Source organism: Rhinolophus sinicus, linkage group LG07 (genome assembly GCF_036562045.2).
Source record: "Rhinolophus sinicus isolate RSC01 linkage group LG07, ASM3656204v1, whole genome shotgun sequence".
NCBI lineage: Eukaryota > Metazoa > Chordata > Mammalia > Chiroptera > Rhinolophidae > Rhinolophus > Rhinolophus sinicus.
In genome coordinates, this window is record NC_133757.1 from 110,244,408 (window position 1) to 110,257,219 (window position 12,812).

The following is a 12,812-nucleotide window of genomic DNA, read 5'->3' on the forward strand; positions in this document are numbered from 1 at the left end:
TAAGCAAAATGAACTCTTGTCTTTTTCTACTCTCTCTTTTTGCAGAAGCCAGCAGAGCATGTGTCTTTGTCAAGTCCGGCTCCCCTTCTAGTTTCTCCAGAGGTACATCTAACTCCTGTGGTGCCTTCTTTACCAGCCACTGTGCCCGCCTGGCCAAGTGAACCTACAACTTTTGGACCAACAGGTGACATAAGAATTAAAAAAAACTAGTGAACCATCCAACAAAAGCCTTCTAAGTCAGAGACTGAATAAATTCTCAAGTGAGACCTTTACCTTAGAGTAGGGCTGGGTGTGTGGAGCCTCACAGAGCTTTTTGTGACCAACGCTTTGCTGTGTTTCTAGTGTGGAGTACCGTGTTCATTTGGTATTCATTGCAGATATGTCCTCAACGTCTCAGGAACAAGATGTTTGAACTGGTTGATTGTCTTCACTGCTTGCTTTGGTTGCTCAGCACTGACGCCACAGTTTGCATCCCGCATGGGCCAACTCTTTCTGGCCCCATATTAAACCTTTTGCCAGGCTCTGTGTTTACACGTTTGTAAGAGCTACTGTTAGAAGACATTGACACAAAGTTTGTTTCCTGGGCTTATTTCCTCCTGTGTGTCCAGGAGGGTTCTTGGTTGATATAAAAAGCACTTCTTTAGATTGCTTTTTACAGCTTTTTCTATTGTGCAGCATTCTTTACTTTTTAGCTTAATGTAAACATATTTGTAGAGGAGAGAATTATTTTCATCTTTTTATAGTTTTTTGATTCCTTTCCCTCTCTTTTGTAGGTGTTCCTGCGCAAATCCCCGTTTTGTCAGTGACACAGACTCTGACCACTGGACCTGATTCTGCTGTGTCCCAAGCTCATTTGACACCCTCTCCAGTACCTGTGTCAATACAGGCAGTTAACCAGCCTTTGATGCCTTTGCCTCAGACACTGAGCCTTTACCAAGACCCGCTTTATCCTGGGTTTCCTTATAATGAAAAGGGAGATCGAGCCATTGCACCACCGTATTCACTGTGTCACACCGGGGAGGACCTGCCTAAAGGTGAGCTGCTTCTCCAAGTCCAAATTGATTTTATTTATCAAGTACTGATACAGGTTCTACTTACTGAGAAATGTAAGTAAGTAGAGGTCAAGGTAATGTTGCCGAGTAAGCCAAAGGACTTACGTGGGAAGGACAGCAGAGGTTTGGCTAGTAGTCATTCCCTCTCCTGTTTCAGCTTGTGTTTGATTGGATTATGTTTTTTGTATGTTTGGTGACTACCCGTGTCATATTTTTCAAAAGCAGCCTAAAACCATTTTGAATTCTTAATAATGTTAATAACAAGATAACTAAACATTTACTGAGCTTTCTCATCGCTGTTCATTACTTCATCCATGAAACTATAGAGAATGAATATAATAAACAGCGTTCATAGTACTACATGCAACAGTATATATCTAAAAATTTGCTTTTAAAAATTGTCCCTTTGTTTTTTAAATGAATTTTAGTTGCAAAATTTCCTATTTGTAGAAAAACTGAAAGTAATGCAGTGAATCTCTCTGTGCTCTTTGCCTGGATTTATGTAGATAATTCTGTTTTATTAGTCAGTGGTCTGATGTTTGAGTCTGTGGGTAACTGGCTTAATGCCAAGTGAATACCTTGGCTGATTGCCGATTAATCTTATGTTATTAATGAGTTAGGTTTGTGTTGATTTTACTCTTATCCCCCAACATTTTGATTTCATAATTTTTTAAACACCACAGAGAAGTTGAAAAAGAAATACAGTGAACACCTGAGTTTCATTCACACAGATTTAATAGAAATCAGATAAAAATCTCAACTTAGCCATTTTGAGACTTAGATGTTAGCACAGACAAAATATTGAACCCGGAATTATCCTATAGTAACAGCGCCTAGTTTTGGTTATACTATACTTTTTATCTGTGTTTTACCACAGGCTAGAAAGTATTGCAGTAGGCAAGATTGTCTTTAGAACTCTGTTGTTTGAGGATAATGAAGAAAAGCTTTTTGAATGTATTTATCATTTTAGTGAGTGATTGTTTTCTTTATTTTCAGATAAGAACATTCTTCGATTCTTCTTTAATCTTGGTGTAAAGGTATTTACGTTTAATTATTTTAAAGTTAACACTTCAAATTATTTCTGGTTAAATAATCTTAACTCTTATCCTGTCAGTCATAACCTGAGGTTTACTAAACCTTATTATTTTAAGAATTGCATTTTCAGTACTGTGTAGTCTCTTTCTTTTTGGTGGTGATTGAGGCTCCAGTTTTTGCTTAATTTTCCTTTTATTTGGCAGTGATTTCACTCTGTGAGTATATTCAGGAAATAACCCTGTCCTAGGTAGCCTAGTGGAAATGACCTCACTGAGGAATTAAGTGAACCATCTGGGTTTGAAGTTCTGCTTCATCACTGTTTAGGTGTAGAGCCTTCATTTGTGGAATGGGGATAGCATTTTCCACTTACCTCAGTGTTGAAAAGATCAAAGGAAATCACATGGGAAAGCTCTCCTTTGGAAGGTGGTGTGTTCACTAGTAGAGCAGAGGTGTCCTTTGGAAAGTGGTCAGCCAAGAGCTAGCTTGTCTGAGAAAAAGGGTGGAGAACTCTGTCCTTGTCAGTACTGTGCTGTCTCCTGGCTTGGATTCGTTTCTGTGAATCTTAGACTGTTAACACAGAAAATGAAGTGCCCTTCTGTAGCCTCTGACAGTTCATAAAGGAGACTTGATTAATTGTACCATTCACTGCATTCCGTTGCCTGATTTTGTGTTTATCTAGTTAATGTTGGCTTTAGCTAAATTAGCCAGTTAGCTGGTCAGCTTCGTGTGTGTGTGTGTGTGTGTGTGTGTGTGTGTGTGTGTGTGTAGCTAAATTAGCCAGTTAGCTGGTCAGCTTCGTGTGTGTGTGTGTGTGTAGCTAAATTAGCCAGTTAGCTGGTCAGCTTCGTGTGTGTGTGTGTGTGTGTGTGTGTGTGTAGCTAAATTAGCCAGTTAGCTGGTCAGCTTCGTGTGTGTGTGTGTGTGTGTGTGTGTGTGTGTGTGTGTTTAGCTGACCCTTTGCAGGGGAGGGGTTTGGAGGGCTTTGTTTTCAGTTTTACCCTTCTCTGCCTGGGAGCCTAACTTGAATCCTTGTGGAGTGCTCCGGGGGGCGCTAGAACTACGGAGTCCTAATTAACACTGGGGGTCATCTACTCCTGTCAGCATTTTTCTGGTAGAACAGGCCCAGACCAGTTTTCTGGGAAGCATGGGGTCACTCAGTGAGCCAGTGGTAAAGCCAGGATATGAGTGCAGGTCAAGCTAAACAGCCGGCGATTTGAGACAGTCGAAGCTGGAGGCTCAAGTGCTTGCTGGTCTTTGTTTTTGATACTTGGTATCATCCATATTATTTCTGTGTAGTTGTAGCTAAAGGATGGAATTAATCGTCACATTAATTGGGTGGGTTCATTATATTGTTGCCTGTCAACCTTTATATAGGACTTTGGCTTGGTTTCAGGATAGGACAAGGAATGGAGTTTCAGAGCAGTGGCTTAATTTTGTACTTTCTTTTCATGTTGAGTGTCACAGTAATCTAGAACTGGACTGCACATCATACGGTCTTTGCAGGCATGAGAAACTTACCTTGAGCCCTCTCTAAACTTTGTTTTGCCCCTTTTTGTCTCTTTTAGGCATATAGTTGTCCTATGTGGGCCCCACATTCTTACCTGTACCCTCTGCACCAGGCCTACCTGGCAGCCTGCAGGATGTACCCAAAGGTCCCTATCCCTGTGTATCCTCAAAATCCTTGGTTCCAAGAAGCTCCTCCTACTCAGAATGAAAGTGATTGTACCTGTACCGATGCGCACTTTCCTATGCAGACTGAGGCCACTGTGAATGGTCACATGCCACAAGCAGAGATTGGACCGCCAACATTTTCTTCACCTCTGGTTATTCCTCCATCTCAGGTGTCTGAAAGCCATGGACAGTTGTCTTACCAGGCTGACCTGGAATCTGAAAACTCTGGGCAGCTTCTTCATGCTGAATATGAAGAGTCACTGAGTGGCAAGAATATGTTCCCACAACCATCCTTTGGACCTAATCCATTCTTAGGCCCAGTTCCCATTGCACCTCCTTTCTTTCCGCATGTTTGGTATGGGTACCCTTTTCAGGGATTTGTAGAAAATCCAGTAGTGAGGCAGAATATTGTTGTGCCCTCTGATGAGAAAAGAGAATTGGATGTACCCCTGGATAATGTGGAACTGGCTAAAGAAAGTAGTTCAGTTTCAGCACTAGGTGAGTTTCACGAGGTCAAATGTGAAGACACACATTCTCTCCCTGAAGCAAGTGTGAGGAGGCATGAAGGCCGTGCAGAGCAGTCATCCCAGACACCTCAGGCAGATCCGGCACTGGCTTCCCTCCCTCCAGTAGCAGAGGGAGAGGCTCATGTTCCGACTCAGATCCTAAACAGGGAGAGAGAAACTGTGCCTGTTGAAATCGAGCTTAAAAGGACCATTCCAAGTCTGAAAGAGAAACCAGAAAAAGGGCAAGATCCTAAGACTGCTGCTGATACGGTCAGTGGGGCCAATTCTGTGGACAGCAGACTGCAAAGACCAAAAGAAGAGAGTTCGGAAGATGAAAACGAAGTGTCTAATATTCTGAGAAGTGGTAGATCCAAGCAGTTCTATAATCAGACGTATGGAGGCAGGAAGTACAAAAGCGATTGGGCCTATTCTGGTCGAGGGGGCGGATATCAGCATGCAAGAGGTGAGGAGTCCTGGAAAGGGCAGCCAAGCAGAAGCCGAGAGGAAGGTTATCAGTACCATCGGAGTGTCAGGGGGCGACCATACAGGGGGGACAGGAGGAGAGCAGGGATGGGAGATGGCCACCGGGGACAACATACTTGATGGTTGTTGCTGCAGTGTATTAGAGCAGAAACCCTTTCTTAGGTGGAATGTTTCCGAAGGCTTTAAAAAAATACATTAAAATGAAAACCCAAATTGGAACTCTTTCCTCCCCTCCCCCTTTACCCTCACTCCAATTCTGGACAAGAGATTTTGGATATGGTTCAAGGGGGCAGGTGAATTCTTAGTGTTGCCATTTTTCTTTGTTCAATATTTATCAGGTGACTGCTCCCATAAAAAGTAGAAAAGTTTGTTAAAGTATTTTTTATAAACAGCTTAATATAATACATAGATTTAGTGTTTGGTTTTTTCCTTATCTAAGTTTAATTTCAAATGTTGGAAATGTGTGCTTTATAGTGTTTACTAAAGTGACAAGAAAATATAACATTTGACACACTATAGATTCAAAAACATAACATTGCACCAAATAGAAATGTATATTTTATTATGCAATGCCTTAGTCATAAACTGGGCTCCAACAGTTCTTAGCCTAAAACACTGTTGTTTTTTGAAATGCTTCCAACCCAAAGGCCTTTCATCTCAATATCTGTCAAACTTGAACAATGTCTTCTCTTTAATATTACACATGAGACAGCCTATTAACCTGTGTCTTAGAAATGTTGTATATAGTACTTTTAATATTAATAGGGTATATTTTTGAATTTTGGTATTTGTTGAACGTGAGATCGCATACAACAGATGTTTAAGAAATAATAGGAAATCTAATGAAATGGCTGTTTCCACCAAGGATTCTTAGCACTGGTGTAAATATCATGGTGCCTACTCGAAAGAAATGTAGATGCTATGCATTTTGAAAATAATCTGCATCTATTAAAACTGCAGAAATTTTTTAATGCCACTTTAACACTAATGCACTGACAGATTTAGATATTTTGTGAGAAGAAAAGTTAAAAATTTTTAGCTTGACAAGTTTCTAGAGTTACTGTTTTTTTTCTTTTTCTTTTTGCACCATTGTTTATATGTATCACTTTACAGTTGCATGTTCAATTTGTCACAGCTGGAACTATTGTACAAAAAAAGGATGATTGTGACTTCTAGTTCTTTTCTAGAGGATGCTGCTAGAAAATGGTTTTGCTTTGCATTTTATAGCTGTTACCCCTTGCGTATATGTCTCTCGATCATGCTCCCTCCCTTCCAGTCTTTGCAGTATTCACTAGAAGTTAGTTCCTTTTGCATGTTGCACTCTGTTTTCATTTGGAGATTTGATTCTCTGAATTAACACAGTAGTCCTTCATCTGTGTTACACTTTATAAATGACCGTAGTTTGTATTTCTTATTTGTACATACTAATGTGAAAATCTACCCTTTTTTATGTTCTTTTGATCAGGAAGTTTGAGTGCTATGCAAATAAAGTAGTTTCTCTTTGCATGCCATGTATAACTAGCCAAAAATAGATTTTTTTTTGAAGCAAATTACTTTAAAAGCAAATACAATTCACTTGAATTTGACAAACTGAAGCAGATGAGTTTTCTGGGTTCTCTGATAACCTACAGGAATGTTTGGATGCCAGCTAGGCTCAGTGAATCTCCACTGTACTGTAATAATGGTTATTTACCTCTGTGTTGTTTTAATTATCTAATGTCTGTGTAACTGCTGATTTGAGTAGTGATTAGCATTTTAGATGTTTCATAACAGGATTTTTAGAGAGCACTTTGAAAGATAGTATTTTATGATGGTGCTAGGTAAAAATTTTAAAGACTGGGATGGTTGTGTGGAAAAGAAAAAATTCTTGAGAGAACCTGTTGAAATTCTGTTGTTACCTTCTAAGCTTGAACAATTGGAGAAGATACTGCTTTTAAGCCATTTTTTCTTAGTGTTAACATCAACATTTGTTATAGAATGAGATTAGAGGGTCCTTCACTTTCAGTTCATGCTTTTTTTTTATGTAGTTTTAGCTCACCTGACAATTTTTATGAAAATCACGTTTAGATAGGACGACCAGATTTAACAGTTCAATAAGTTTAATCTCAGGAGTCCAAAAGAAATAGCTGTTTCCAGTGTCTTGTTTTATTGACTAGGATTTCATCTTCTCAGTTTCTTCTGGAAATGTTTAAAAATTGGATAGGAAAGAATACTGTTCATTTCTTCACTGTCAGTCTGTCTTACCTCAGTTGAGTAACAATACTCTATAGTTCCTGAAGGAAATACTGATTTGCTTCCTGTTTCCTATATTTTACCTCCATGACATGATGAAAGAGAACTTTACAGATGGTACTTTAGTCGGTAACTTCTGGAATAAAAGAACTCTGATTTTTGGTAATGAGTTTTTAAATTACCAGTTTTTGCATGAAGGTCAGTTTTTTTTTTCTTTAGGTTTGTTTTAAATGTATTAGTTCAGGGGATTTTGCCTTATGCTGAGGTCGAACTAGGGCCAAGCAAGCTTTTGTCCTTCATTTTAACTGAGTCATATGGTTTGTTGACCTGAGATGTAATGTTTCTATAAGAAAAATGCTTGGAAGTGAGAATCATTTGTATTTTGAGTTAGAAATTATGGAACTTCATTGTGTTATGATTATATATGTTTTGAAGAACAAATGTTTAGAATGACCAAAGCTCACCTGTTCTGTTTGTTAGTTGCTTTTGCTAAACTTGATTTTTGTCCCTTTCCTTTTAGTATTGTGTATATTTGTTCTCTCAGATAAATCTTCGGCTCCTGCTCCATGTACTTGTCGGCAGCAGGATGCTAGCCTTTGTGTCGTCCTCACCTGTTTCCTGTATCCCATATGTTCATTTTCATGGCTGACCTAAGCTCACACACACCCTGCCTTGACCTGGCAGGAGTAGGTTTTCCCAACCCACAATGCTGATACAGCTTATTTGATTCAAACTATATATATTCTTGTATTGTGTTTCCTTTGTGACTCAAGGTTGAATTAAAATGCCTGTGAACTGCAAACTTGCTTATGTTTGACTTGGTGCAATAAAGTTTCTTTCTAACCATTTCTGGTTTAGAAAACATTCAGCCATCCTAGAAACTGGCAATATTTATTTATGCCTCATTTATTTTACCTTCAGTTTTAGATGGGGAAACCTTAGTCTTTCACTTATGGGTACTAAGCAAGGTCCATTTTAGTGTAGCTCAATAGATTACATATTTGGCTACACTATTTCTGTTTACTGTATTTTGCTTCCAATTTAATGTCTAAATGCTATTTTTGTTTAAAATCTTAATGGCTCAGTTCCAGTATGTCAGTTTCAAAGAACTAAGATTTTACGAGTGTTAGCCATTTACTCTCCCATGAATTGGGATTTCCCACTAACTGGGGTTTTTTTTTTCCCCTCCTGAAATACTAAGTTTTAGAAAATTCTAGAAGAGGGGTGGGTGCATGTCTTAATGCTGGGAAACAGCACCTTTAGAGTTGATTTTACTTGAATGGATTGAAAATTGCATTGTTACAGAGCTAGAGAAAAATTTAAGTATGAAAAATAATAGCCTTACACTGAGTACAAATAATACTTAAAAGCATGTGAAGATGTGATCATTCGTGATGTTACTTGTAAAAAAAGTATATATACATATCTTTTGAAGTGTTGAAAGGAAAATAGTACTTTATATTCTTTATCATATCACTTTTTGTAAGTGTTGACTATATTCCTGTTTATTTTTCTATGTTCTGTTTTGTAGCCTTAAGAAGTGTTTCAAACATACCTGAATGTATAAGAGTAAATGCCCTACATGGTGTGATGCTGCATTATATATAAAACTGTGTGCATATATTAAATTTTGTCTCTTGATTCTGCTTGTGATTCTTTGGTTCCTGGGTAAACCAAGTACTATAGCATATAGATCTTAAAAGAAATTTAGTAAACTTCTAAAAATAAGAGATGGTTTCCATGGTTTTTATCCAGTCAGAAGATAACTCTAGTATGTGCAACTAAAAAACCACATGGGATATAAACTATGGGGTAGGTACTGTTGTTTTCCCTACTTTATATATATAATAAAACTGACAGGCCAAGTAATTTGACTAAGGTCATGCAGCTAATAAGTAATAGACTTTGGAATTGAACCTAGCTGAGTGGTTTTAAAGCTCTGCCATTTTTTAAAAAGCAATCATTAAATGAAATAGGAATGTAGAATATCTAAAGACTAAAGAGTATATGGTCATTTTATTTTTTTAAAGTTAGTATTCAATATTTGTCTTCTGAAGAAAGAGTAAGTTTTTTTATTTTGAAAATAAAAGTAAACCTAAGTTTCTTAAGGCTATATTTCTTCATTAAATCAAGTCACCTAAGAATATTACTAGTCAGTACTTGATTAACCTATTAATATGGACTTTATCTTAGAATGGCTTCCCCAGAAAGCAGAGCCTGAAAAAAAGGCTACATTCAGTACAAGGGTTAGATAGAAAGGTGATTTAGGACCAGGAGCAGCAAGCTGGGAAGAAGGATAACAAGTTAGAGTACGGTTATTGCTGTGTCACAGAACCTGGGGGGATGAGAGGGAGAAGAGAATGTGGGAAGGAAGCATTTATCTGTTAGCTAGCTATGTGAGTGCTAGTGCCTTTCCCAATGAGTCTGTTGAGAAGCCAGAGTATGGGGAAGAAAGCAAGAGGGGTGTTGGTGTTTGAGGGAGTCACTTGAAGTGGATGGTATAAAAAGGTGAGACCACAAGACCAGTGGGCCACAAGAAATGCCCTGTCTAGGGTTTCTCTATACAAGTTTTCTGTAATTAGAAGGGCCTGTTTTTCACTTTGAATAGTTGTTATATTTTCACTTTGACTTTTAGGTCTATGTCTGGGGAATAATAAAAGTAAACACAACCTCAGAGATACTAAATTTATAAATTTTAAGAAACTTCCAAGAGTGAATCATTCGCTCAGAATAGTGAAGCTACAGACTGGTAAAAACGTCATATTAGAATATTTTGGATTGATCTATGAATTCATTAGAAAAACGAGCTTCAAAGTCTAAATACATATTCCTGTGATTAAATTTTATTTTTCACATTTATAAAAATCTTACGAAGATTAAAGATGTAAATACGGAAGATGAACACTGGTTTTTAAGGCCTCCTGTCTTTGACTATTCTAATAATTGAACTGGCAAGTTACTGAGTTCTACAAAATTCTGTGTAGTAAGCTAATTTTTGGACCAACTCCCTCAGATGCATTAGAAAACAATGCTTGTACCTACTCAGGCATATACCTGTCACTGTGTAACTTGTTGCATGCTTTCAGTAAGTTATTTCCTAAATTAGGAGTTAGTAAAAGATGTAAGTCCTTTATAATTTTGTAAATTAGTGTACAAATCGGGCCACAAGGGAGATCAGAAACCAGAGGCACACATGTGACGTGACACCAAGGCTGTGCTGCTCCATGAGATGGATGAAGGGACACGGTTACTAGTCTCAGCTGAGAACTGTCTAGATACGGGCAACAGCCTTGGGTATATGCAAGGTTGGGAGCTGGAACACATTTAAAGCCAGGAGCACCCCACTAAAAATGGCAATTATGGTAAAAATGTTATAGATAAGCCTTTTCTGGCCTGGGTTTCAGATTCTTAAAGGGGAAATAAACCACAGAATGTTAACCACATTTGTTCAGGTTTGAGGTCCCGGAATCTGCACACTAAGATGAAAAGGGGTTCCAAGTGGTAAGATACTTGGGTAACCTGGCAGAAGCAAACTGAAAGTCTTTGGAGAGACAGACCTCAGTGAAGGAGCCAAGGTGACTTTAACCAAACCAGTTTGACTTAACAGTAGCTTAAACAAAAAGTGTTTGTTTCTCTTTCATAGGAAATGTGGAAGTGGCTGCTAGCAGTTGGGCAGTGTTTGATGTCAGGACTAGCATCCTCGTGGCTTTCTTGGCATCGCTCCTCACCTGAAGGAACGACACATCCACAAGAAGCAGTACCAGATGTTTCCTTTGATTAGGAAAGCCAGAGGGCTTTCTGAAATACCCTATGAGATTTCTACTTTCAACTTAGTGGCTAGTGGGTCAACATGGCCCATTCCTAGCTGCAAGAGAGACTAGGGAAATACGAAGAGGACTGTCATGGTTGTCTTAGCCTAATTATGACCCACCACCTGGGGCTGGGCATGCTGCCTACCCTACCAAATGGGCAAGGAACAAGTTTTGAAAGGAAAGGGAGTGTGTCTGGCACACTAAACCTTACAATTGACACAGATAAAGCCTCACAAACTAAAATACAAGGAAACCAAGAGCAAGAGGTATCAGATAATGCACAGTAATGCAAGAGTTAAGTGAACAAGCTCTAAATATTTCAAAAGATTAAAAGAATGGAAGAAAAAAAAAACTTGATAATTCTAGCTGCTTCTAACTGGTTTTGCTTGTCTCTTCTATCCCTACTTTGAACATGTTCAACATCTCATTTGAATCTTGAAGGCGCTCAAGTCCACTAGAACCTGCGTGTGTTCATCTTCTCCTTTCACTAATCTCTTCAGTGACCACGCTGACTTCTGCCTCTGACCTGACATGTATTCTGCTTTACATGGATTATTTATCATTTATCATTATAGGTGCTATTTTTCCTGCCTCTCCAACCCAGAACAATTTCTCGTCTGAACCAGAGTGCTCATATACACCAGGGACTGGGGTAAGGGCTTGACATACACGTATCTAAATGTTAATACAAATGAAATTCTAGAACCAACTGAGTAGTTATCCTGTCCTTCTATTTTCTGTGGTAAGTAGACTCACTCCTTCAATACAATAGGCAAACTGTACACTAGACACCAACAATATACTAAGTTACAAGCAAGCAAGATATGTGACTGGACTTCAAGATGCTAAAAAAGTAATTTCTAAACAGTTGATATGTACAGAATACAAAAATTCAAAGGTAATTGGTATATATGTGTATATATAGTATCAAAAAAATATACATTTTAAGAAAAAACTATTAATATTGTAATATATACTGATAATCTGAATGCAAGTCACATTTGACTAAGGCAATTAAAAGAGGTGCTCAAAATGGTTACCACCGGCGTAATTTTAATACGGTTTTTTCTTTAAAATGTGTGTACTTTTTGGACACCCTCTATATGTATGTCTCTTCCCTGTTCTTTAACGAAGCTATTCCCAAAACTATTGTTTCTTGAGTATCCTTTTGTGTATTTTATTATTTTGTGTATTTTCATATAGTTGGTGGTGTAATACGTAAACAGTTGAACATGCTTTTTTGCTTAGAGGTTTTTTCCTAATCAGGACATACTGAGAAGTCTCATTCTTTTTGTGACATCTGCATTGATGATATGTCTGAGTTGGTAATACTGATTTTACAGAAAAATTTTTTCTGATGATACAAACTAAAAGACTTCTATTGCTATATAAAATTTTAAGTAACATCTAAATCCATATTTTAAAAATCCCATTTACATAAAAATTACAATTAATACATATTCTATCATCAGTAAGTAAAAACTGTGCTCTTAATATATCGTAAGTATTTTCTTTAGGGCAGAATACAGCATCAGTAAATATAAATAGCTTTTGGTTTATTTTATTTAATATATTTGAAATAATCATTCACAAATTTAACCTATCTTTAAAAATAGGCACTACTTATTTTAGTATAATCCCATTTATGTACAAAACAAAACTTACATATTCACACTCAGGTAAGTGCACAGAAAAAACATAAAAGGATATATATTATTAAATGCAAACACTGGTAACCTTTGGGAGGGTAATGTGTAGGGAGATAACTTTTTATTCCATGTGTTTCTGTATATTTGAATTTTTTACAAACGTATTTATGGATTACATTAGTTTTTAAAAGGCCTATTTAGGGCCCAGTTAAACCATACTTTCCACTATTTGCATATTAATCAAAGCTTCTATTATTTCAAGGAGCTCTAAAAGTCTGTGCAATAATTTATACTTTTCCTCTCTATTTTGCTTGCTCCATTAATTTAGTAAAACTCTTTTCCTCACTTGAAGCATGTTAGTCCCAGTTCATT

At 37.5% G+C, this 12,812-nt stretch overlaps 1 protein-coding gene across 1 annotated transcript in view; it reads left to right on the forward strand.

Annotated features, from left to right (window-relative positions):
* The window catches only part of OTUD4 (OTU deubiquitinase 4), a 46,448-nt gene extending 37,828 nt beyond the window's left edge, over positions 1–8,620 (forward strand). Inside the window, exons 18-21 of the mRNA XM_074338473.1 lie at positions 46–184; positions 774–1,034; positions 2,049–2,089; positions 3,653–8,620. Coding sequence (XP_074194574.1) covers positions 46–184; positions 774–1,034; positions 2,049–2,089; positions 3,653–4,867 — 1,656 coding nt within the window. The 3' untranslated portion in view covers positions 4,868–8,620. The remainder of the gene's footprint in view (positions 1–45; positions 185–773; positions 1,035–2,048; positions 2,090–3,652) is intronic.
* Positions 8,621–12,812: the final 4,192 nt, after the last annotated feature.